This window comes from Cynara cardunculus (assembly GCF_001531365.2).
Source record: "Cynara cardunculus var. scolymus isolate 2C chromosome LG 2, CcrdV1, whole genome shotgun sequence".
NCBI lineage: Eukaryota > Viridiplantae > Streptophyta > Magnoliopsida > Asterales > Asteraceae > Cynara > Cynara cardunculus.
In genome coordinates, this window is record NC_037529.1 from 2,343,422 (window position 1) to 2,371,186 (window position 27,765).

The 27,765-nt window shown below is 34.0% G+C and overlaps 2 protein-coding genes and 1 non-coding gene across 4 annotated transcripts; 1 reads left to right on the forward strand and 2 right to left on the reverse strand.

Annotated features, from left to right (window-relative positions):
- The first annotated feature begins 3,595 nt into the window (after window positions 1–3,595).
- Window positions 3,596–7,312, forward strand: LOC112507607 (auxin-responsive protein IAA12-like). Of its 2 annotated transcripts, none has more exons than XM_025112256.1 (4): window positions 3,596–3,967; window positions 5,740–5,957; window positions 6,893–7,007; window positions 7,085–7,312. In XM_025112256.1, the coding sequence occupies exons 1-4, from the start codon at window positions 3,600–3,602 to the stop codon at window positions 7,149–7,151; spliced, it is 768 nt and encodes a 255-aa protein (XP_024968024.1). In that variant the 5' UTR covers window positions 3,596–3,599; the 3' UTR covers window positions 7,152–7,312. The 2 variants fall into 2 exon arrangements, with proteins under 2 accessions (XP_024968024.1, XP_024968025.1); XM_025112257.1 differs by having other exon boundaries at window positions 6,905–7,007.
- A 2,205-nt stretch (window positions 7,313–9,517) lies between these two features.
- Window positions 9,518–18,980, reverse strand: LOC112508196 (ABC transporter C family member 5-like). The gene is made up of 11 exons (XM_025112984.1): window positions 16,956–18,980; window positions 16,204–16,524; window positions 16,034–16,120; window positions 15,262–15,957; window positions 15,016–15,180; window positions 13,831–14,125; window positions 13,024–13,238; window positions 11,543–11,848; window positions 10,771–10,834; window positions 10,428–10,667; window positions 9,518–9,845 (listed from the first exon to the last, which is right to left on the reverse strand). Exons 1-11 carry the CDS (start codon window positions 18,978–18,980, stop codon window positions 9,733–9,735), a joined length of 4,527 nt encoding a protein of 1,508 aa, XP_024968752.1. The 3' UTR covers window positions 9,518–9,732.
- Window positions 18,981–24,510: 5,530 nt separating this feature from the next.
- Window positions 24,511–24,591, reverse strand: TRNAL-CAG. Its single transcript has one exon. It is a non-coding gene; the product is annotated as a tRNA-Leu (tRNA).
- Between the last annotated feature and the right edge of the window lie 3,174 nt (window positions 24,592–27,765).

Sequence of the window (27,765 nt, forward strand, 5' to 3'; positions counted from 1 at the left end):
GTTTAAGAGTTTTAAGAGTTTTTAAGAGTTTTAGTCAAATGCATTATAATATAGTATAGATATATATATTTTATTTTATTTTATATGAATAATATATTTGAAAAAAAATGCAATTTTATGTGTGTTATAAAATGATTTAATCTCAGATGTAATTACTTTCGATCACCGAGTGAATTAAAAAATATTCCCTTGTATTAATGTCTTTAAAAGTAGATTCAGTATGAAACCGGTTAAAGTTGTCGATAATCAACTTGTTACTCAAATATTGTAAAAAGTATCCTGTTTTATATAAAATAATAGAGTAAATTACATTTCTAGTCCATGTGGTTTGTTGGTTTTCCCTATCACGATCCCTCAAACGTGTTTATTATGTTATGCGTCCTTGTGGTATGCAAAAACGCACATTCTGAGTCCCTTCCTCTAACGAAATTTATTAACCCAGTTAACTCAAAAGTCATTTTCATCTTTTACCTTTTTTTTTTTTGGTCTTTTTCTATTTTGTTTTATTAGATTATATCATTATACTATATATGTGTGTGTGTAATACACAGAGTCGACATTCCTTTCCTTTAACATTATTGTCGGCCACCACCTCCGACCACCTCTCTTTACTCTCTCTCTCTCTCTCTCTCTCTCTCCATCTTCGTTCTCTCACACGCAAACAACCCACAATCATCTTCCCCACCTCCCATCGTGAAACCCATCTCTGGCATCCTCCTTTTTATCGACCTCTGTTTTAGGCGGGCTGACAACAGAAGCAATGTGATCATCACCCACCTTTCATCTCCGGCTAACCCATTGCCACCACCAAGTCCACCTCCGTCTCCTTTCTCATACACACACAAAACCATAGTTATCTCTTTCGTCCCCTCTCAACCTGCCATCTTATTCATCTATCTTGGAACCCACCTCCCTACCTCGTCCCAACATGAAACATCTTCAACCCACATTAAAATGAGTTACAGAGAGAAGGGAGAAAAGTTGCAGATAGATGATGGATGGAAGGCGTGGTAGACTATGGGTATTGGGTGTCGATGGAAAGGTGAAGAAGGTGGTTGTTTGTGTTGGATTTTACCGGAGATGCAAGAGACGTCAGAGTTGGGTTGTATTCAGGGCCGTCCCTTAGCATGTTAAATGCGAGATTTTGAACAGGGCTTCCGAAAGTTTGGGGCCCAAATTTACATGTATTTAAGGCTTTTTATCGACCTGTGTAAAACTATAGCTGGAATTATTTAGGTTCAAACCATTAATCGTTTGGTTTTAGGTTCAAATCATTAATGGTTTAGGTTTAGTTTCAGATTGTTAATTGTTTTAGGTTTAGCCCATTTTTGTTCTTAACATATATTCTCTGTTATCTCATTTATGCAATGTAATCAAAAGTTTTGGATGTAGCAGAGCCTTCAAAAATATTGGAACGTCCCTGGTTGTATTTCACGGGGACGATGATATGTATGTGTGTGTAATATAATAAAAAATATATAGAACATATGTTAGAATTAACTACAGTTTTGATCCCTATTATAAAAGACAAAAAAAAAAAGAGTAAAAGACGAAAATACCCTCAAACTTAACTTGGTTAACAGAGTATCTTTGATTTTGTTAGAGGGAAGGACTTGAAGCGTACGTTTTCACATACCACAAGCACCATGAGTGTAATAAACGTGTTTTAAAAACCTTAGTCAAACAAACTGCAAACCACAGTGACCAGGAATGTAATTTACTCAAAATAATATTTAATTCGATACACTTTATTCTAATAAAAACCAGTGGTCGTAAACAGGTTGAGAAGTTAGTCATAGAGAATGAGCCTCCTGGTTGACCTTATTGGACCCCACGTCCTCTCGCCCCGACCCAATACTTCTACAATTTACAGTCACCCCCTTACTTTATGTATCTTTTGCTATAATTACCCCTTACTTGTCTTCATGTCCCACTAACATTATTATTATTATTTTCATTTAAAAGAATATATAACATGAAAATAATCAAAATAATGAAAATCATGTGTTGTTTTATATTTTAAAATAATACATATACAAAATATAATATTATTTTACAATATAATTATTTTTATCAATAATTATATGTTGTTTTATTTTTGTTTTATATTGTGAAACAACACTGTACATTCACATAACAAAATATATCATTAAATAATAATAAAAGAAAAACGTAGCGGTTTTTTTAATTTTTGTCTAATGACAGAGAAATTTTTTATGCGTATTTTACTAGATAAACGAGTTCTGGTCCATATGGGTATCAGTCGTTTTGATGTGGTATTTTGCATGCAAACGAGAATTATGATATAAACTAGAAGGTTATTGACATAATGATATTCTCAGTTATTAGTGGAGTTCAACTTCTCATGATGTCAGGAATTCGAACCTTATTAAATGTAAGAACTATGCTCAGTAAATAATATACTTCAAGAAAAATTACATTATAATTTAGGTAAAACCTACTTTCAAAAGAGCAAATTGCATGAAAAAATTACGTACTTTGATTTGATTCTTATTTTGGGTAACGTACTTTCAAAACTTCCATTTTGGTACCTAAGATGTAAAATTTTAACATTTAAGTACTCGGGTAATCGGTTGAAGCATTAACCGGTTACCCTGTTAATGTGACGAGTGACGTCGTATTCAACTCAATATTATTTTTTATTCAACCCAATTTCATCTCATCACTCGCTACATCAATATAGTAACCGGTTAATGCTTTAACATGTTACCGGATACTTAAATGTTTAAGACTTTACATCTTAGATACCAAAATGGATATTTTGAAAGTATGTTATCCAAAATAGATTTCAAGTTAAAGTACATTATTTTTTCATACAATTTACTCTTTTTTAAATTAAAAAAAAATCTTTACACAAATTTAGGTAATTTGCTTAATGATTCCATTTGTATAAATATTATTTTTGGATTTCCGAAAATGGGTTTACATAAATACGTAAAATACTTACCTAAACTTTGACTAAAGTGAAAATTTGATGTCAAAAATAAGGAGGTGATTGAGATTGCTTATTTGAAACAACTTATATGTTTTTCTACAAAAATGTTTATCAACTTATTATAAGTTATAATAATTTAACTTCTTCAAAAACTCCTTAATACCGGTTTGACATCAGTATAAGTTGTTTATCCAAACACTCAAAACTGTTTATTACCGGTATCATATTAGAATAAGTCAATAAGTTGTTTTTATAAGCAATTTCAAACACTCCTTAAATTTGATTGTAAATATTGATTATTTCGGTCAATTCCCCGATTTTTAGTCAAAAATGGAGCACTTTTCATTGGTTGTAAACCGACACAAGGAGAAAATGCAATTACAAAAGAAGTAAATAAAGGTTGATCCAGAATGCCTCTTTCATGCCATTGTTTGGTTCAAATGGAAACACACAAGTGTGTGTGTGTGTGTGTGTTTTTGGAGAAATCGATCATGAATTAAGGCGCACGAATCCGACCAAGTGGGTCCCCCACCCCCCCCCCCCCCCCCCCACCCCCCTGAAGTTTCTTTCTTTGCACTTCACCTCCCCTGTTTTCACCTTCATATATCTTCTTGATTTCATAGCATTCTTGAAAGACAAAAAAATGGATGGTACTCTTGGATTACTGGGTGGAATTCACGGCGGCGCCGACGGTGGTGGTGGTGGTGATGGTGGAGGAGTGCCGTCTTGTGGGTCGATTTTGACTAATTCAAAGGAAGATGACACGATGAACGATCAGGATATGTTGGCTGAGGTTTCTTCATCGTACCCAGTTGATGATGATCTTGAATTGGGGTTAGGGTTGAGAATTGGTGGTGGTGGTTCGAATGCAATCCAAGAAGGTTCTAGAATCTTGAGACCTAACTCTTGTTCTTCATCTTCATCTTCGTCATCTGTGAATATCACCAATTCATCCATTGCTGGATTTAAAAAAAGTGCTATTGATTCTGTTTCTCCTCCTAATGCTGCCAGGTAATCAAATTCTCTTCTTAGATTGCCTTCTTTTTAGTTTTTATTAAAATATTGTATTTGGGTGTTTAAACCTCTGAATTCTAAGGAGGCCAAAGATTTACATACCGCTGCATCAATCAAAGGTGTTTTGGTTATTATAAACAAATCTTGATTTATGGGTATTGGGTTCTTGAGATATTGTATTTGTAAGGTTTTTATATGTATCTTAAATTTAAGATGTGACAAGTAAAAGTAAAAAACAATAGGTTAATTATATGTTAATTTTGGTTAAAAATCCTTTCTCTGCCATGCATGTATGTGAAATTTTCCATGTTTTTAGGCCACACCATTATGTGCAAGGCGGAGACAGCGTATAAAGAGACCCCAGTCAAAAAGTTAAAAAAATTATCTGAATTAATTTTTTTTTTACCGAACTTACTTTCACTTCTCCATGCTAAAATAAAATTTCTGGATCTCTTGTCATATCTTTTTATGGCATACCCATATGGGATTTTGGAGTTTTCTATGTTTTTAGGCCATGCCACCTGTCTATTTGGGAGTTTTCTTGTTTTTAGGCCATACCCTTGCGTGATTTGAGAATCTTCCATAGTTTCAGTAATATATTATTGTAGATGTGAGTTATTATATAATTTTTTATATTTGTATAACCAATATAACTTAATCTCAACCGTCCATTTAATTTGATGAATATATGATTTCATAAAAGTTTTGATTGTTTCCTAATATAAAGTATTGATCATAATTAATGAACTCTACTCGTCTTCCATAAATATGCAAATCATAATAAATGAACTCTCATCATTTCCATAAATATCTCAATTGATTGGGTTGCATTGGTTGTACAAATGGACATGGTTGCATTTGAAATATACTCTATTGGTGTATGCACACCTCTTTATATTAAATGAGGCTAAAATTATGTATTGAAAATGTAAGATGTATGTTTTGGTGTTGACATATGTGAGGATGAGATTAGTGGAGTAAGTGTGCATGTAGTAATATAATGGGGGAAATTGACTGAAATAGCATTGAGGCCTCCTCTCTTCACTTGATAGCCACATTTTTAATAAATTGACCGAAATAGAAATAATAGGAGATTATGCAGGTAGCACTTACGCAACTGGCATGATCTACTTTTGCACCATAATATTCACAAAAATTAGACATTATGCAAGTTGATCAAGTGCTACTTGCGTAATGTCTGCTTTTTGTTTGTCCATATAGACATTATGCAAGTAGCATTTATGCAACTTGCGTAACGTCTACTTTTTGTGAATATTGTATTGAAAAAGTGGGTTATGTAAGTTGCGTTAAGTGTAACTTGTGTAATCTCCGACTAACAATTTCTCATATAGGGTCTCATATAGGGTTTGGTTTCGATGAAAATAGAAGTTATAATGAGAAGTATAAGAAGTGATCTTTACCCTTGGATCAATTCTAATTGAATGTCAACACATATGAGGTGCACCTAGATGCACCAGATATATATATATATATATATATATATATATATATATATAATCATGTTTTACGAAAAACTGCAAAAAAAAAAATGAAAAACTAAGGAACAGTGTGGTAATCATTCATCTGGACAGTGCATACCGGTAATTTTAAGCAACTAAAAACCAAGAAACAACTTAATTACCAATATGCATATGTACATACCATCCAGATGAATGGTTACCAAACCAAGGTGTTCCTCACTTTTAATTACCAATGGGCACGATTGTGTGTTGATGCTGAAATTTTCTTTTGCAATTGTGTTGTTGAAGTGTGGTTGGATGGCCCCCGATAAGAAGAGCTCACCGGATGCCAATCTTGGCTAACCGGATCAAGTCAGAACGCAAGGAATATAGCTCAAGAGCCAAAAGTTATCTATCCGTAAAGGTGAATATGGATGGAACGCTAATCGGAAGAAAAGTCGATCTCAATGCTCACAACTCCTATGAAACGTTAGCTCGGACCTTGGAGAACATGTTCTATGGAAGACGTAAGTCAAGCTTATATATGCTTTCTATTTATATATAAATGCCAAAAAACTTCCCCTTGCTTTTTTATCGAAAAATCAAATGTATATTTTCATCCAAAAAAGCCAAAATTTATGACAAATGGGAACCATTAACTATTCGTTGACTGAGAAATCCTGAATGATTCTTGGGTTTGAATCTAAAATTTGGTTTGCCTAATAATATAAGAAAATACAAATTGATACATATTTAATCAGTATTTATTCTTTTGAATAAAAAATCCTTCTCAGTTTCCATTATAAAAAAATTATGAGTATATGTAAACCCCATAATGTAAATTGTTACACAGATAACAAATTGAGTATCTTATTTATATTGCCTATAAATAAAGGGAATTTGTTAGAATAAAAAAGGCACATATATGTGTGTCTGTGTGTGTTTTACTTTTAGAAGCCGTAAAACCACATAAATTCATATTTGACGATTGGCACTACAGCAAAATCAGCTTTATAAGACAGCCAAATATGTCTAAATGTTCTAATTGACTGTTTTATAAGATTTAAGTTTAAGGGTGTTGAAATAAATTGATATCATGTCTTTAATACAATTTTGAAATAAAGCGTCTTATAAGTATTTTTGTGATATTATTCGAAATAGTGTCCTATAAAAACACGTCCCATGTAAAGATACTATGTCCTACGAAAAAGCTAATATGACACTTTATTTCAACGTGTCCAAAAAAACTTGTTAGGATGCCTAAATACGTCATATCAACTTATTATAACGCCTTTTCATAGGATACCCAATTGTTTGGTCATATAAAGCAGTTTATTATGATTTATGACATTTTAACATATTTGGTGTCCTATAAAGCCGATTTTTCTATAGTGTAAGCAACACCAAATGTGCCATCAAAGTTTGATCTTTAACTCGGGATTCTAAACTCCGTCTTTCTTAGTGTCGAATACAGAAACAATAGGACGTTCAAGATTGTTGAGTGGGACATCCGAGTTTGTGCTGACGTATGAAGACAAAGACGGAGACTGTATGCTTGTCGGGGATGTTCCTTGGCAGTACGTTTTCTCAACCGTTATTTTTTCATTAAGCTCTGTCTGTATTATTAAGTCAGGGTTTTATAATCTTATTTCAGGATGTTTGTTAGCTCTGTGAAAAGACTAAGGATCCTTAGAAGCCCCAAATCAAGAAATTGTATATGATGAATTGCATTCAGCACTCAAGAGAAGAAGATGTTTATTTATTTTTTAATTTAATTTTTGATATAATATTTTCTTGGCACATGGATGAGCCTTGAAAGATAGTTTGGTTTGTATGAGATTGCATTGTTATTTGGGTTGCCCATTTTAATCACAAGATAAGGCTTTTTATGGTTTGTATTAATGACTGGGTTTGCAGATAAAATCATTGATGTATATAGACTAAATCAGATACAAACTGATTAAATGTTGCACATCGTACAAACCAATCTTAACCATCCGTCCATATTATCGAATCAATCTAAACGATGTAGATTAAATTGAAAAGCGTAAGGGGCTGTTTAGCAGTTGTTAAATGGTTTGGTGCGGAATGGTTAAGTGGTCAAAATGATTAAGAGACTCTCATAAAATAGGGCAAAATGAAATATAATTGTTTGGTAATTGTTTACAATGAAATTAGGGCGCTGAATGGTTAAGGGAGACTCGTGATACAAAATTATCAGAGGGTTTTAGAACCATTTAGAAACAAATTTTTTTTGTCAAACAAGATTCACCTTTTAGAAATTTCGAGGTTGTCTCTTAATAGAACTATTAATAGGTAAACAAACAACCCCTAAGAAGGAACCGGGATGCACATTAGGATGAGATGCACCAGATTAATCCCTGTAATAAATGCGATTCACGAGTGCGTTTCAGATTAAAGGTTATCAAGGGTCCAGATCACTTCTTACATTTCTCACACGATCTTTCACACACACATATATATATATATATATATATTATAATTGTATGCTCTGAAACACTTGTTAGATTCTTATATTAAAAGCTGACATACGATGTCCAAAATGTGGGTTGTGCAAACTACCCAATAATGAATGCGGAAACAAAATGGATCAACAAATGATATACTATATTTATCATATATATATATATATATATATAGGGAGAGATTCAGTTGCAAACATAACTTCCGTTTACAACCAGAACCAGGGCACAAACAAGAGCATGTAACGTGTTTCAGATATTCACGGGATATTTTATCATAAATGATGTATTATTCATCTTTTATGGTGCAACATTCATCATGAATGTTGTAAAAAATTCACGTTCATCATTCATGATAAATGAGGACAAAATGGGGCACTTGTTGCACACTCGTTTGTCCCCTGATTCACAACGGAAATAAGGTTTGTGACTGGACTTTCCTCTATATATAACGAAACGAATCGAAGTTAAGCTCACAAGAAAAACACGAGTATGAAAGCGACAACGATGACACAAATTGATAACGCGTAAAATCCAAAAGATAAACAACCTTCGTGACTGCTACTTTTCTTTGAAAACCAACTCTCCAACTTTGAATCTCTGAAAGTGAACCGAACCCCGGGATCCCCCATGTACAACCGGCTTCCGATCATTACAGAGTTATTCAACCCTTGTATATTGTTATTTACATAAATGTTTACACCACCGCCATCATCCGACCCACGGTGGATGATCATTGTGGCCCCCATGTTCATGCCCTCCACATTCGGTGGTGGGAAGGCGGGATTGCGGTTGCTCTCCGACGACATCAAGAGAGCCGATAGGTTGATGGTGGTGGTGGTGGGTGGTGGTGGTTGTTTGTGGTGGTTCATGGTGGAGGTTATAGTTAGCAAGAAAGAACCATGCTTTAGTTATACACCTGGTGCTAGCATATATAAACTCAATAGTATACAAGAAGATGCCTTTCTCTATCTATAAGCCAAAAACATGTTCCTTCACACACACTTCTACACTTTTTATTGAATAAAATCAAAAGGAAATACAAATTGTTTTTTAATAACATTAATTTATTAAAAAAATATTAATTATTTAATTATGTGAAGGAGCAAGAATCTTACTCGATAAGAGAAAAGACAAGCACCGAGACTCTTACCACAGTTAGCACTTACCGGGTAAAATTGTTGCATATGGTACTCTTCTTGTGAACTAAAATCTTACTTTGTAAGTAATAACGTTGAATTTTGTCAGTAAACACTTAACCTGGTAAGCGTTTTGTAAACGTCCCCTAAATTCGTTCAAATATAGTATATTGTGCATTTCTTTTTTCCAGATAATCTAACAAATCAAACATGGGATTGGAATAGATTCTGTTTTACTGGATTTTAGACTGTCATTCAAGAACTAACCGGTCAAATTTAGATGTTAAAATTTTGGATCCAATTCAATCCAGTTACAATTGGATATCCAATTATGATCAGTCAATTCTTATTGAATCGATCAGTCTAAATTGAATCAAATAACTTTTTGCTCATCCCGAACCCCAGTCCCCACCATAAATATCTAACAATTAATGTAAATACTTTACATACAAAATCAACAACAAATAAAGTCAAAGATAGCTCTAGTCAATATGGTAGAATTAGAAAGGATAATATTTCTTAGATTCTAATTACAAAATTGTCCTATTAATTCTCAACCAAATGCATATATATATATACCTTTTCTTCATTTTTAATTTTATTTTCAGGTATTTATATGTTACAAATATTAATTAATATTGCCCGGTTCGTAATGCGTCACGTACCCTCGTTCTTCTTCGTCAACAATCCGGTATACCACTTGATCTAGACGAGTACTCCGTTACCAACTTATAAAACATCGAAAACTTGTCCTCTAATAATCGACCCGGAGAATCAAATTCCGCAACTTGCCCTACAAAATCAACTCAAATTCATCAAATATGTTCAAATGTCAAGATAGACTGTTTTATAGGTACGTTCCATATAAAGATGTTATAATAAGTTGATATAACGCTTTTCAGTGTGCTTACAAGTTTTTTAGGACATTTTCAAAGAGCAAATTACATTTTTCGTCCCTCTGTTAAAAGTTGCACTTTTTGTCCATATGGTTTGGAAATTACGAGTTTAGCCCGTATAGTGTGTAATTCATTATTATTTTTGTTCTTACAATTTACAATTTGTCATTGTTTCAATCCTAGTGGTTTATTACTTAAAGGTAGGAATTAGCCCGGGGACAAAAATGGCAATTTCTAAACCACAGAGACGAAAATGAAACTATTAACATGTGTTCATAGGACACTTCTTGAAAATGTCCTGTAAAAAAGCTAACACAACACTTTATTTCAGAAGTGTCCTGAAAAATTGGTTAGGTTATACAAAAGCAACCTATCAACTTATTATAACACTTTTATATATGACGCATAATTATTTGGTTCTATAAACCGTAAGTCATATAAAGCAGTCTATTAAGACATAACCGGAAGAACAAACATACCATCACTGAGAACAAGGACGAGATCGCTATCGATAACAGTCGGGATTCGATGAGCGATAGTACACACAGTACAATCCTTAAATTCGGTTCGTATAATCTTCTGGATAAGATTATCGGTGGCTGAATCAACCGAAGCCGTTGCTTCATCAAGCACAAGGATTCGAGCCTGTTTAAGCAAAGCCCGACCCAATGAAACAAGTTGCCGTTGACCCACGCTCCAATTATCTCCGTTTTCTAAAACTGCAACAACAATTCATTTAATCCACAAAACAAGAAACCCGAAGATTTTCACTTAATCAACTGAAATTAAACTTCTTAGCCTCGAATTGCAACCATCATGTACCTGGTGCATCGAGCTTTAGCTCTTTCTCACGAACTACGTCTCCAAGTTGAGATTTATCAAGTGCCTATCACATATCATAGACTCGCATTCATTTAATCGTGAAGTTTCATCATATTCAAAGTAGTCAAATTTCCATACAGACAACTTTATCCATACAGAACTTAGGGCATGTATTTAACAGCTTAATGAAACTCAACTTATTTGGTCATCTATACATGATTGTTTGGTAGTGGCTTAATAGAATAGAAAGTGGCTTATTCAGTAAGCTTCTAGAGGAAGTTTTATACATAAAGCCAAGTTTTTTTTCCTAAACCTGCCCATCCCACTTAAAAAAACACTACTTTCCATATATGAGAAAACACTCAAATAAAAAAAATCCCAATCTATACAGGCAGATTAATCCACACACACAACTTTATCCATACATGACTTAATGAGAAGCTGTTTGGTTGGTTTTCCATTGAGTCATGTATAGATAAAGCTCTTTGTGTGGATTTATCGATCTATAGATTGCGAAGGTTTTTGTTGGATGGGTTTCTTCATAGACGAAATGAGCTATGGTTTTTGATTGAGAAGACAGGTTTTGAAAAAACTTGGCTGTCTGCATAAAGTGCCCCTGGAAACTTACCGAGTAAGCCACTTTCCATACCATTAAGCCACAACGAAACAGTCATGTATAGCTGATTGAATATGCTGTGGGCCCATTAAGCTCATTAAGCTACTAACAAACAATGCCCTTAATGGAAAAACAATCAGAAAGTAGATATCTAACCTCCCAGACTTCTTGATCGGAATGTTCTTCGAGGGGATCAAGGTTGCCCCTAATGGTCCCTTCAAATAAGGTGGGATCTTGGGGTATGATACTAAGCCGGCTACGGAGATCATGAAGTCCGATGGATGATATATCGATATTATCAATAATAATTCTGCCACTTTCTGGTTCAATTAGTCGAAATAGCACCTGAATAAGAGTCGATTTACCGCTTCCGGTACGTCCAACGATCCCGATCTTCTTCCCCCCGGGAAATGCACACGTTACACCACGAAGCACCACCGGCAAATTTTCTTTGTACCGAACCTATGAATCATACCACGTCCATCAGTATGAATGAATGTATTCGATTTACCCCATCTTATATCAAATTTCTTTAGTAAATTTCAACGAGATAAAAACCCTTCCAACTGTAGGGCATGAGAATATGTGGAACCTCGTCATATCACTCTCCAAAAAAGCTTTTGAGTAGAAAGATCGATGGTTCCAACATATAGGGTGCGTTTGGTACACTGGACGTGACAGAACAGGGATTGTTGGGATCACTGTTCCCTGTTTGGCTGGACTTTTATGTGGAACAAATAGGAACGGAGTGGAACACGAGTGTTCTACCCCCACCCCATAGAACAGACCTATATGGCTATATTTTACCAATATAACCTCAAAATAAAACTTAATTCTCTTCTAAAATATCAAATACACCTTCCTCTTTAGATTTTATTTATTGTATTTTATGCTCTTTAAACTTTCACTTTACTGACTTCAGAATATTATTTTTATACGGATTCTATATTTTGATAAATTTATATAATTTATTAAAGATTAATAGCAAAAAGTAATATAGAAAAGGTATAAAATAAAAATTGTACATAAACTTTTTATCTTGGTGTCAATTTAATCGTCTTGACGAAAACTTTCTAATGATATATTTTGGGTTGGTTGGGTTGTTCAAATGCCTTCAACCCGATCAACCCAACCCATGAGCATCCCTACCAAACGATCACGGGTTCGCTTTGACACCAGTGAGAATATGTGGAACATTTGGTTGTAAAGAAGAAAAGAAAAAAAGTGTGAGGATGTTTTGTACAAAGACTCGGAGTATTTGACGAAAAGGTTGATTACCGGTAACCTTGACCGGCCCCACAAGGAACCCGCCCCCTAGGAACCACATGCGAGGAGGCATTTCAGAGCTGAGTCAGCGACTGAGGCTAGCAAAGGGGTTCAAGCCCGTCTCTTGCATGATCTAAACTTGAATATGTTGTGTATTTGAGCAAAGTCACTCTACCCCTTTGCCAACTGAGCTACGCCCCGAGGGCAAAGAGTCGAGTATTATTGTCTTTCTGCATTTGCATTTCCACGATTTGTCTAAAATCGTTAATTCTTGCAAACTATAGTATTTGCGGTCAATTTGCAATGAGAAGTGAAAACAAAAGAGGTGTACGAAAAGCATATATGAAAACAACCAAATGCCGTAAATATACCTTCAAATCTATGATTTCAATGTTTCCTTCCTCGGGCCACAAGGGCGGGGGGCGACATGCTTCGATAATTGGTGGAGCTTCACTCGGGATGTGGCAATATTGATGAATTCTCTCTATAGATATGATTTTATTTTCAAGCTTGCAAAAGCTAAGTATCCACCGTGATAACCGTGCATTCAATTGTAGACCATACGTCACAGCCAATCCCGCCATACCTGATGGAGAAGCAAACCTCTCGATAAGAACGTTTAATATATATAGGGTATAGGGTATAGGGTTAGGTTCAGGGGAAAACCAAAAAAAAAAAAAAATGAAAAACTGAGGAACACCGTAGTATTCATTATCTTTACAGTATGCACATGCACATAGAAACTAAAAAACAACTTCAATTACTTGTATGCACGTGTATATCGTTAACGGTTACCAAGGTGTTCCTCAATTTTCATTTTTTGGGGGATTTTCCCCTAAACCTCCCTCTATATTATAAGGCAAAATGCATCGAAATGCAATGAAGCTTGCTTTAGTTCCTATTTAGTTTAACAAAGTTTCAAATTTTGCTATTTTGTACCGATTTGACTGGGTGACTTGCTAATCTTCTAACATCTGATGACGTGGATATCAAGTTTATAGTCCACTTCACCATAACCCCTTCTTTGACCTTCGTAAGCGGGTCAAAGAAACAAGATCACAGGTTATCGGTCAAAATGAGTACAAAATAGGAAATTTTGGAACTTTGTTGCATTTTGACGAATTTCGCCTTAAATGGCTGAATAGCATTTGTATTTTCTAAACAACATGAAAACTTACTCGGGTCTATAGCTTTACGTGGGAAACTCACTAATAAAACCAAACAAAAAGCGAAGACAAAGGTTGATAATAATTCCATCCGTAGGCAAAGCCATTCGATAGCGGCAATGCTACAAAAGAATGGACGAGCAAAGCAATCAAGAAGATAGAGGTTCCTCTTCATAAACCGTTTTTCTTGTCCAAAACCTCGGATTGTAGCTGCCCCGGCAATTGATTCTCCAAAAAGATTGATGATCGGAGATTTCTGGATGCTAACAATACGCACTAGTTCCCTTGACGAGGCCATGTAGTATTTCTGCACTCGTTCAATTATAACTAGCTTTGTTAGCTGGAAAAACTAGTCGCCTTTGGTAAAAACCGGCTGATAAACTAGAGGACAATGTAAAATGACCTAAATGGTGCATTTGGTACACTGGACAAGACAAAACATAACAAGGATCACTGTTCCATGTTTGGCAGGACTTCTATGTGGAACAGACCGGAACTTTTATGTGGAACAAGACAGGAACAACCTGTTCCACCCCACCCCATGGAACAGGATGGAACAAACCTACATTTTACCGATATAATCTCAAAATAAGACTTAATTCTCATCTAAAACATCAAATACGCTTCACTGATTACATTTTATTCATTCTTTAAATTTTATTTATTGTATTTTATGCTTTTTAAACTCACTTTATTGTCCTAAAAATATTATTTTTATGTGGTTTCTATATTTTGGTTAATTTTTGTAATTTATTAAATATTAACAATAATAAAATAATATGAAGAATGTACTAGAATAAAAATTGGAAACTACATAAACTTTTTATTTTGGTATCATTTTAATCGTCTTGACAAAAACTTTCTAATAGTATATTTTATTATAAAAAATATTTTTTTATTATAATTTAATAAATTAATCCAAATATATATAATATAAAAAACTCATTAGAGGTAAATTTGTCATTTTATCTGTTATATCTTACCAAATGTTGAACAATTGTCATGTATTGTCCTTGTCCTGATTGGATACCAAATGCACCCACATAGACGTGTTGAAAAGTTGCTCAATTCTAACATATAAGGGGAACGATTGGAAGAAAAAACCTCGATCTTTTCGACAAGCTAGTTTATGACTTACCAAACGGGCTTTTCCAATAAGCTAGCTTATGGTTGCCAAATATCGACAAAGTAATTTACCTGCATCCACAAGCAAGCAATCGCCATCGGGACAACAAGAAGCAACACTTGCCACGTAACCTGAGTCATTACACCAACGATTCCAAGAAGTTGAATAGTCGTTGAAGCAAATCCCCCGAGTCTAAAAGGAATGTCGAGATCAACAACACTTTGATCAACAGACACCTGATAAGCCAAAAAAGGGATCAAGATTGCATTCACAAAAGAAAACCAACTAACAGACAGAAAAAGAAAAGGCAAACATACACGATTTAATATCCGTCCAGCGGGCGTAGAGTCAAAGAAAGACATCGGTGCTCTAAACACGTTTATAAGCATTTTCATAAACAGTTTCTGTGCAGCAGCAAGACCAAATGTCGCTACTAAAACCGCCCTAACGAAAATAAACCACGAGCTCCCGAAAGCAAGTGCCATATAAACTCCAATAAGCACTATACTACTAACTCTAGCTGAATCACCGTCTGTTTGCGGATTAGCCCAAGCCATCCACCAATTACTAGCTATCTGAAGAACCTGAAAAAGGGTCTGTGCTATAATAATAAGCGGAACCAATAAGCCCTTATAAGCTGCAGCCATATACGAAAAATATATTTTCATACTAATTTTCCCTCTTTCCCTTTCTTCTTCTTGAACAAGCTGTTTCTTTCGTGAACGTTTCGCTTTCTTCTTCTCTTTGATTGCTTTAAGGTCTGAACGGGACGGGCCTTCGGTTGGAACCTTTGCCATTCGGTCCATACTGCTTCCAACTGACTCACATTTCTTACCCATATGAATCGGCCTATCAAGAGGGTCGTTTTCATCTGATTCTTCGGATGAATGATTGTAAATATCCATAGCTTCGATTGCTTCTTGATGAGCTGAAACCAACGTGTTGAAATCGGTTCCTGCTTGCAAGAGATCATCATATTTTCCAGCTTGAATGATTTGACCTTCTTTAAGAACCTGTAATGTGAAAGATTACGCGTGAACTTTCTGTGCGAAAACGAATACAAACTATAAAAGAAAGAAGGTTTTTTACCAGTATCAAGTCAGCAGCTGGTAGAAATTCAATTTGATGTGTTACATAGACTACAGTTTTAGTAGCTAATGCTGTCAATATGTACTCCTGAAGAACGATATTGCATGTTAGATCGACTCACATAGCAACGATAATATGAAAATCTTATGGCTTTAGTGAGCAATTCTAACCGTAAACAGTTCTGAACCGGTGTGTGCATCCACGGCACTAAAAGGGTCATCAAGAAGATAAATATCGGCATCTTGATAAAGTGCTCTGGCTAGCTGAACTCGTTGTTTCTGGCCTCCGCTCAAGTTTATGCCTCGATCACCGATGATGGTTTGATCTCCATGTGAAAAAAGCTCCAAATCCCGTTTGAGCGAACACGCGTGAAGAACATTTTTGTACTTTGCTTTGTCTTTTGGATTACCGAACAAGATGTTTTCTTCTATGTTTCCCGATTGTATCCAAGAAGATTGAGATACATATGCTGCAGACCCACATATCTTAACCTGAATTACAGTTCAAAACAAGAAAAAAATTGGGTTTATATGGTTCAATTTACATCAAGAAACTAAATCTTCAATCTAGAGGGAGGTTTTGGGGAAAACCCAAAAAATGAAAAACTGACGAACACCCTGATAACCGTTCATAGGATGGTATGCACATAAGCATACAAGTAATTGAAGCTGTTTTTTGGTTTTTATGCACATGTGCATGTGGTGCATATGCACATGTATATACATGTATAATTAGTTGTTTTTAGTTTTTATGCACGTGTGCATGTGCAAGTTACAAATTACTTGCATGTACATATCACTTGTGTGCACATATGCATACCGTCTAGATGAACGATTATCAGGGTATTCCTCAGTTTTTTATTTTCTTTACGGTTTTTCCCTGAACCTGAACCGTTGAATCTAAACATCCAAAAGGAACTTACTTCACCAGAAACTTTTGGTATCTCACCAAGAATACAAGAAAGAAAGCTTGATTTACCAGACCCAACACCACCACAGACCGCCACACGCATCCCTCTGTTTACTTTCACTTCAATACCAGATAACGTTGGCCTCGGAACAGATGGGTCCCACCGAAACTCGCCATCTTTAACTTCTATTGCCACATTCGAGACTCCTCGTTGTAACACAATCGTTGCATCTTCTTGCAGCTCTTCTTCCTGTAAGAATCCAGTGATTCGATCAAGAGACACTTTTGTCTGTGCCATCATCGATACCAAATCAGGGAAGTTCCTGAGTGGTTCTTGGAGGATCCTAAAAGTGGCTAAAGCCGAAAGAACACCTCCGGCCGTAAGCTGACGACCGATCAACATTGAAGTTCCGAAAGTGACCGCAGCCACAAAAATCGGAGAACTCCAGAAAAAGAAAGTGATGAATGCCTGTGAATAGAGAGCTTTCTTGAGCCATCTAAACTCAACACTCCTCATTTCCTCTAATCGCCTTCTATACCGATCTTCCCAAGCTTGTGATTTAAGAATCCTCATGTTTCTAAGACATTCGGACGTCTTTCTCATCCGATCATCTTTTGCAGCCATCAACTTATCTTGGTAAAGTTCTTGAACTTGTGCTAGAGGAATCGTTATAACTATCGAAAGAATGGTGGCAATTAGAGTCGCGATACAAGCAATTCCGACACTTTTGTACAGAATTGCAAGTGCAAGAATGATCTGCATTGGTAGCATCCATATATCATGGAGATACCAAGCATAATCTCCTACTCTTTGTACATCTACCGCCATGTAGTTTACGATTTCGCCACTGGTGTGACTTTGTTTCGATGAGCTCGAAAGACGGAGCCCCTTTTGGTAAACCATGGCGGTGAGAGCCGATCTCACGTGCATTCCCAAAATGTCGACACCAAGGTACCATTGCCGGGTAGTCAAAGTCTCCATCAATTTAGCTACAAAGAACACACCAGCAAGAACATAACCTTCATGAGGGAAAGTCTCGATTCCGCCTAGATAATCAACGAAATCGCTAATCATATACGGACCTACATACGAAACTAAAGTGTACAATCCTGCAAAAACCGCATTTTTGGCTGCTTCTTTCCAAAATGATCTAAAGAGAGCCCAACCTAAAGATGGCTGATTTTCGGATTTTAACTTCTCCCAATTCGAATTTACGATCTTATAGTTGAACTTAGACCGGTCTTTTGGAGCAAGAAGTGGGATATCTCTGAGTTCAAGCGGTCTTCTAGCACCGATGGCTAGAAGAGAGTTTAACCACGATAAAGTGGCTAAACTAAAGACACCCGCGTCACTATAAGCGGTAACCTTAAGACAACCCGCATCTTCTTCCACCAACAATGGCTCTTGAAGATCCGAACCCCTTACAATTTCTATACCACTTACACCCCTCAAACCAACAAAACACAAGAAACCAAGAACTGGGGTTGATGCAAGATTAGCTACAAGATGTGAATTCAAGTGTTTTGATCCTTCAATTCCAATTTCCATCCCATCAGCATAAAGGGTAGATAAACAGATGATAAAAGATACAATCCACCATAACCTAATTAGTAATGGGAACTTCTCAAGAGGTTTTACCCTACAATTATGAACAGAAAAGCTCAAAACTAACCAAGATAAACCCTGAGATGTAGGCAAGATCAAAGGCTCCAAGTTAATACCCTTTCCCCCTTGGATCAAATAGATACCATTATAACACAAAACCACAATTTGTAGAAACAAAACATAGAAGCAGCAATAAAGTGAAGCTTTATAAGTTTTGCCAATTTCTACACTCTGAATTTCAGTGAAAATGGTAGTAGCTTCATTAACCCCATCTGAATCTTGCTTGATCAATTGATTTGAATGAAGATAAACTTCTATCTTTCTGCCCAAAACAACTAGAAGAGATAGAAACACAAATGACAAACTGAAGCCAGTTGAAATGAGCTCCAAAACCCTTAAAGCTTTTTCATAACTGATGACCTCTACACCCATCATCATAATCATGGATCTTTATTAAAGTAACTGGAATTGGAATAAAGAGGATGAAAGTGTGTGTGCGTGTGTGTTCTAATAGCAATAGAGATTCAAATGGTGGAAAGAACATTTCACCATCTGGGTAATGGCTTTTTTACAGAAATAGATTAAATCTAATTGCAGTTTTAGCTAATAAAGACAAAGGTAACATTCATCATCAAGAAAAGCTTCAAATCTGTGTGTATCTATCTATATCGAACCAGACCCACAAGATAAGAGGAGACAATATTTTCTCAAAGGGTTTAAAACTTGATGAAAACCCGAATTAGAGAAAACTCCAAAAAAATGACCTTAAATCAGTGGAGATTTGTAGCTCAGAAACCCAGAAATAGATAAGAGATAAAGAAAGCTGTGGGTTTCCAGCTATGGCGGAAGCAATTTAGAGAAACTCTTGGTGTTAGTTATGGAAAAAAGGGAAAGTAAGAGAGGAGGGAGGGAGGGAGGGAGTGAGAGAAGATAATTGACGTCTGTAAGCTGAATTTTGATCTGGTTTTGGTACGTTGAATCGACTTTGATTCCAATTTCACTTACCTAATAATAACCTATGGGTGTGTTGGATTGGGTAAAAGTGGGCAAATGATATCATATCACTACTTCATGAATCATAATCAGGTTGGTAAAGGGGGTGTACGTGACTTGTCTTTTTCAATGAGTATTCCATGGATCTATGTTGTGTATCCACTATCTTTTGTTTAATATGCTATTTATTTATTGGATAGGTTAAGTACACTTTTCTCTTTCTATATATAGACTTGGAATAACTTGACATAGGCATGTTTTCATTAGTTTTATGAAAACATTTTTTACATTTTAATCTTTATTATAAAATTGTGAGCGTAATCTTCACAATATTTTTGTTGTGAAATCACCCTCGAAGGCTTTTGATCATACCGGGGCGATTTGACCAACAAAGTACACAAGGGGTCCACATTTCCCCCTATATGGTCAAAAACGTCCCCCGAGGTAATTCTATTGGTTAAGATTTTTTCAAATCGCAAGCATTGAGTTGTGTTGTTCAAATATCTTTAACCCGATCAACTCGACTCATAAACACCCCTAATTAAATGGGTGTTTGATTAGATATATTAAACAATTAAACATAAATTAAATTATAAAACATAACAATAGAATTTGGAAACTTCATAGTGGAGAGGGGGGGGGGGKGTAATGTTGGACTTTTCTTCCCATTTGGTCTTTTTAACTTTACATCTTTGTTTCTATATTTTATTTTAAAAGTGTTTAGACCAATTTCTTTGTGTAAACTCCAATTAATTTTATAAAGTTTTAAAATTAATTGGAAAAAAACTCTAAAATAATTTTAAAGAGATTTAGAGGTTGTTTGATTGGTTTCTATTAAGTCATATATGAATAAAACTGTCTGTTTGTATAGATTGAGCAGGTTTTTGTCTGGTTGAAATTTTTTCTACATTAAAGGAACGTTTTTTTTTTATTGAAGAGAGAGAGATTTTTGAAAAATATTGGCTTTCTATATAAGGATCCCCTAAAAGCTTATTGAATAGGTTACTTTTTATGTCTTTAAGTCACTACCGAACAATCATATCATATATAACTAAGTAGTTGTCCGAATAAGTTGTGAGTCTTATTAAACTGTTAACTAACATGTCGTTGAACTTGTATTTCAGACGAGCAAATCGAAGGTCTTACCTTTCATTTTTACGTTGCTAAAAGAAGTTAAAATCGATATGATCACAACCAAATCATTTAAGTTTTTTTAAATAAAACAAGTTCCACAAACGTAATAAAGTTTTCCAAATTTTTCGAACGATTGTGTTTGTTCTTTTTGCTTTTTTTGTAAGATATTAAATCGTGCTATAATTAAAAAAAACAACTTTGGATAAATTACAGGAAAGCAAAAAAGAGACCATTTTTTCTTCGAAAAACTTACAGAAATAGTCGTTTTTCACAGATTAATTCATCTACTAGTCATTTCTCTTTCAATTTCACCAAAATTCACTACCTCCGCAAATACCTATGCCGTAACTTGCAGAGGGGCAACAAAAAACAGGTTTCAGGTGATGAAAATGATGATTCATCTCCGAGTGGTGATATCTATCATGCAAAAGACGCAACTACCCTTGCCACATGTGGTGAAAATGAAATGATTCATCTCCTTGTTTTGGTTTTCATGCGGTTTAAATGATGACTCCTCTTTTTACCGCAAGTGCTCCATCTGCACGAGTGACCAAAAGTGAAGTTCACTTTTTTTTTTAAATCTGTCTATATAATAAAATGCTCCATAAATTGTGGATTTTCTTTTCAAATAAAGATTCATTAATTTTAAATTTACAAAAAAAAAAAAAAAAAACTATTTATATCTCGTTGCATTACACGACACTGATACACAACCTATTGAATTAAATTTATAACCACAAGAAAATTGAATTTTAACTTAGATATTTAAAATTTAAGCTTATTCATTTTATATTATATTATAATAACTTCATTTTTAAATTAAATTTTTAATCATGAGATTTATCTAAGGATGGTGATTTGCCCCTACTCGGTGGGGAATCTGACTGACCTGACCCGAACAGGGACGGGAATTTCCCGCTAAAACAGGTCCCGTGGCCAGGGCCGAAGATCCCCGGTAGACTCAAACCAAGACCAGGGTCGGGGGATGTTACTCAAACCGGGATCGGGGCCAAGGACAAAGATCCCTAGTAAACTCAAACATACGAAAATTCTTCATGGAGTTTGCTCGGGGATGAGATATTAATCCCCGTACCAGTAGGGCTAGGGACTGTTACTAAAAACCGAGGCCAGAAATTACAAAGTTCGCCCCATCCTCGTTTCGTTACCATGTTTAGATTTATCTAAATTTAACTAATTCCAACTTATGAGTATTAATTCCAGTTGTAACAAATAAATTCAAGGTCATTCCACACAATTATTGTATTTTGACTTTCATGACAAATAATCACCAATTTAATCTTATGAAATTTACAACTTTTGTCATGAAAATCAAATATTTTTGTCGATTATTATTGAAGAAATTTTTTGTACAATTCGTATTAAGTATGCTACACTGCAAAAGGCAAATCCTTCTATCTGACATTGTTTGTTTTTATGGGAAAAAATTGATTACTGATAAATTCAATCTATCCCATACGAAAATCGTCTCAGATGATGTGATAGACATTTTTTGACTCACTCAGCGGTTAAGGCTAATGGAAGGGTCCCGAACGAACTCGAGACATGTCTTGTATTCAGACAAAGTCATCCTATCTTTTTGCCAACTAAGCTACAAGCTAGTGGCTCTTTTTGGAAAAAAAAAAAGGACGAAACCCCAGGAAAAAGAATGATATTCACGCAATGTAGCGAGAGAGATCTTGATTTTAATATTTTGTTTTATTTTTTGTCTTTGTCGATATGATATGATTTAATGTGGTTTTGAGAAAGCGGTAATGTTTTTATTTTTGAATAAAATATAATTTGAAAATATCATAAAAAATGAAAAAAAATATATCGATATTAATGTTAAATTAATTATTTAAATCGTTTTTTTTCTTTAATCTAACTTTTTTTTAATTATAATTTAATTTAGATTTAACAACACGTAATTTATTTTTGGTTTAACAAATCTTTTTTGTATATATAACAATTAAATATTATGATACAACTCAATACTTATCTTAATTATATTTTAGATTTTTTATATTTAAAATGAAATGTTTACCTATAATTAGTTTCAATGAATTCAAATATGGAGTTTCAATGCGCACAATATACTTGTGATCTTAAATTTTATATAATATGCATTAATAAATAATATTTCATGCATAAAAAATGATTTTTAAGAGTTTATGTTAAATGTTTTATAGTATAGAGTATATAGAATGTAAGCATTTTCTAAAGAGAACCCCAAAACAAAGTTATTAATGGTAAAAATAATTTAAGTTATTAATGGTAAAAATAATTTGTAACTAAATAATCTTCTTAAATGTTATGTTAGGGGCCGTTTACCCAAATACTTACCTGGTAAGTGTTTACCAGTAGAAGTTAACACTATAATCTATTTTACCGTATGAGATTATAGTATATTAAAACGGTATCGTATACAACAATTTACCTGGTAAACGCTTACCCGGGTAAAAGTCTTCACCATCACTTACCGGGTAAGATTCTCCATCCCTATCATCGCTTTTACCGGGTAAGATTTTCAACATTGTCATGTGCATCAGGTGAGGAAAGTTATCCGATCCACACCTACCGGGTAAGTATTTAGTAAACGGCCCCTTAGTTACGTATTGTCTCATTCAGTCTTAACGATTAGACATTGATGTTAGAGGTGCACAGGGTCCGATCCAAAAAAGGCGTGGTCCATGTCAAAAAGTGAAGCATGGTCCAAAACGTCACCAGCCAATTAGCCATCAACTAAAAACTTCGTCTCATTCGGGTCCAACGTTGTAACCAATTAGGAATCAGGATCTTTTTTTAATTTTTAAAATATTATTTAAATGTTGTTGAAAATTATATTATTAAATGCTAATTAAAATAAGTTTTAGATTAAAAAAATAAAAATAAAAATACAACTTATAATAACAATAATACAACTTTTTTCCAAAAAAAATACTACTCCCTACATCTCATATTAAGTGTCCACATTTTTATTTTTATTTGTTACAGATTAAGTGTCCACTGTCAAAAGTAGGTTTACATGCTACTTCTATTTATAAGATGGAGAAAGCTTCCCTCTCTATTATCAAAGGTAAAAATATCACTTGGTTGATTAAAAAATGTAATAATTACACATTTTTAAATTGTCTGTCATTTAATTTGTAGACATTTATTTTAAGATTATGAAACTTTTCAAATAAACTAGAAGGGTATTTGCCAAATGCAACAAGACAAATCTTGATTTTAATGTTTAGTTTTTGTTATTCGTTTCTATCGATATAATACGGTTTTATGTGGTTTTGAGAAATTGATAATGTTTTTATTTTTGAATGAATTGAAAAAAATATATCGAAATTACTATCAAATTAACTATTTAATAGTTCTCATTTTTGTGGTTTAATTTCTTTAATTCAATTTTTTGTTATAATTTAATTTAGATTTAATAACAAAATAATTTATTTTTGGTTTAATAATATGATTTTTTATAAAAATAATAATTAAATATTTTGTTAGAACTCAATAATTATCTTAATTATATTTTACATTTTCAATATTTAGAATGAGACGTTTATCTTGCATTTGATTATGTTTATACTTATACAAATTTAAAAATAAAGTTTTAATAAGTCAAAATTACTTGTAATATTAAATTTTAAATAATATACATCAATAAACAATATTTCTTATAAAAATCATAAATTTTAAGAGTTTTTATCAAACAAAATTTTAAAGTTCAATAAAATAAAGTAGCACTTTAGAAAGGCCTTAGAGACTTGGGCCTAACCGGGTTTGCCCACAAGGATCAAATCGTAAATTCACAACTAATAAAAAAATAATTAAAAGAAAAAAATGTCAAGAATGGGATTCGAACCCATGCCCTTTCGGACCAGTACCTGAAACTGGCGCCTTAGACCAACTCGGCCATCTTGACTTGATGATCACATCTTTTCAAGAATAAAACATGGACTTAGGTTTAGAGGGAAAACACAAATATGTATCAAGAATGTTAAAAGACCTGGGAAACCGAAAAATTAAAGGACCGTTTACCTAAATACTTACCCGATAATCACTTACATGTAAAATTCAACATATAGCTTACTTATCAAATGAGATTTTATTCACTAAAATGCTTCATATGCAACAATTAATCATGGTAAATGCTAACCATGGTAAGAGTCCTCGTCCCCATTTACCAGGTAAGACTCTCGATTCATGTCTTCGCTCTTACCATGTAAGATTCTTAGTCTTTGTCATATTTATCCGGTAAAGTAAAGTTGCTTGATAAGCGTTTGCCCTGGTAAGCGTTCGGTAAACGGCACCTAAGTGGAACCGTTTGATTCGAAACAGAAAAAAACGACTATTCACTGGTCGGTTTCGGTTTTGACTTTTAGGTAATTGTGGGTACATGAACCGAACTAGGTATAATGTATATATAAGTTATATGAGTAAAGTTTTTTTACGTTTTGATGTCAATAATTACGGTGGATGATTAAACTTGGCAGTATGAAGTCGACATTAACCAAAAAATAGATGTTTATAAATAATTAAACTTATTTTAATTTGTTGCACTTTGATATTTTTCCATTTATTTGTTGTGTAATTGTTTTAAATATTATATTCCGGTGCCATTTTTATATTGTAAATGACAATTTTTATAAATTCGGGTAAAACCCTGAACCAAATCACTGGTAACCACCTTAAGTCAGTTCGTTGCAGTTCGGGTTCGGGTAGCCAGGTATCCGCCTCGTGTTGTTCGGTTCACATTTTTTCTACTAACCCGAGCTGAACCCTGACCATGAACACCTATAAATTATATCTTATAGATTTTAACACATTTTCCATAAAAAGAATTGCATTCAGTTTCAACAGATTCTATATTTTAGAGATTTTAAGATAAATTATATTATTATAATATTTTCTAATTTATCCTCCCAATACATTTTTTTAAGGAAACTTTATATAAAATAATAATAATTTAATCATTTCTCTTTCTCGATATCAGGTTCTAGAGAATTCTCTTAACTTTTAAGTTTTTCATGTTTTCTCTATTTTACTGAATATTATAGAGAATCTATCGGATCAATATAGAGAACAAAATTTTCATTTTCTTTATTTTGAAAAATCTGTTGAAAATATTCCGATGGTCTACAATTAACCTAAATTCCACAAGCTTTTTTGTTATATAATTGAGTTGAAGCATATAATAGACATGCTCGTTCCAATCCGATAGAGACGATGTTACACCTGTACCGACCCTATAGAGTACATATCGATAGGACGAGTTATGATTAAACAAAATATAAAAGTTTGCACCATATATAATATTAAAAGTTTTACAAATTAAGCAATAAAATGTTTTAAATGACAAAATAACATATGAAGTTTGCATAAATATAATCAATCTCTTAACGGTCTTTGAAAGGGCCTTTGGTCTAGCGGTATCGTATTCTTTGGCCTCCTAGAAGGTAAGAGGTCCAAACCTCATCAAAGATGGAGAGGGTGCGTGATTTTATTTGTTGCATTTGTCGTATATAAATATTATATACTTCAAAAAAAATAGTAAAGACCTACGACATTATAACTAGGTTAAAAATATAAAATATATATAACTCATAAAAGAGAAATGACTATTTCAGTCAATTTCCCAAATTTCAAGGCTCGTATTCCATGACACATTTTAACACCTTCTGACATGACCTTAATAATGGAGTCATATGAAAAGGTTCGTTCAAATCAAAACCTTCACTCATACAATTTACCTAAGCTATTTCTTTAATAGTTAATGATTGTGTGAGAAGTAGAGTTAAGATGAGAAACGTAAAGAAGGAATATATATCCTTAATCACATTTAATCTCAAACTCACCCATGAAACGCACTTGAATCGGGAATTGATCCGGTGCATCTCATTCTAATGTGCATTAAATGGTGAATATCTTTTTGTACGTTTCTCACATTAACTCTCATTCTCATCAGAACCCAACCTTTTATTTAATTTTATCATCTTATGTTAGATATTATTATTTAATGGTTTACTTTTCTAGATATTATTTTAATTATAAACAAGTTTTATAACAATTTCAACATATGTGGACCATAATGCCTTCTTTCAAGGCATGCCATTCAAGTGAATAGTTTTGTTTATGAAGGATACTTGACAATTGGTTTTGCACAAAAGAAAAGGGTTACATTAAATGAATCTAAAATTTAATAATAAAAAATGTTCGATTTGATGTTAAATACTTTTAAACATTCTCATAACTGGTTAAACCACAAACTGATTTTTATTCTTAAACTTACAGACTTATAAAACTTTACAGATTTCTCTTTCTGCTTTACATGACCCATCCTTGTCTTCAACAACTTTCTACTGAGCTCGAGAGACGAATTCCGATGCAAAAACAACAGTTGCTTCTCAAATGCACCAGCTATATTTTTTTTGTTATTGTTTTCCATTTTGATGTCGATCTCCTTTGTAGGAGCTCAACCCTCCACGCCCCCACATAGATATGTATATGTTATTTTTTTCGAAGAAAAGATATCATAATACTGATCATAGTCGTTGTTCTTGTAGTGCTGTTTTCTTCATGGTTTTTTTTTCTCCCGATTTACATTTGCTGGTGGTTAAATGATGGTGGTGGTGTATGTACGTCTCTTCCCACACGTCGTGCAGGCAAAATAGTTGCGCCCAACCATGGCCTTGATGCAGAAGTGCTCGAGACTTTCCCAACTTTCACTCGCTCCACCATGAAGGAGAAGAACGAAAAGGGAGATCTAGAATGCGTAGTTTGTCTCAATGAATTTGAGGACAACGAAACTATCCTATTGATCTCTAAATGCGATCATGTGTGCTAAACATATCTCATTCCCAAACACGTGTCATTTCAACTAGCCAATGAGTTAGAGTTACAAGTCAGAGTTGGAATTCATAATTAGACAACAAACGAAGGAATCCTTAAAGTACAAGGGATGAGCGGAATGAAAAAGAAACACAAATCAACAACCCACATCATTAAATAAGGTATTATTCATAATGTCGTGTGATCATTTTACTAAAAAAATGATTGTCAACTCAACAAAAAACCAGTATCATGTAAGATCTTACTT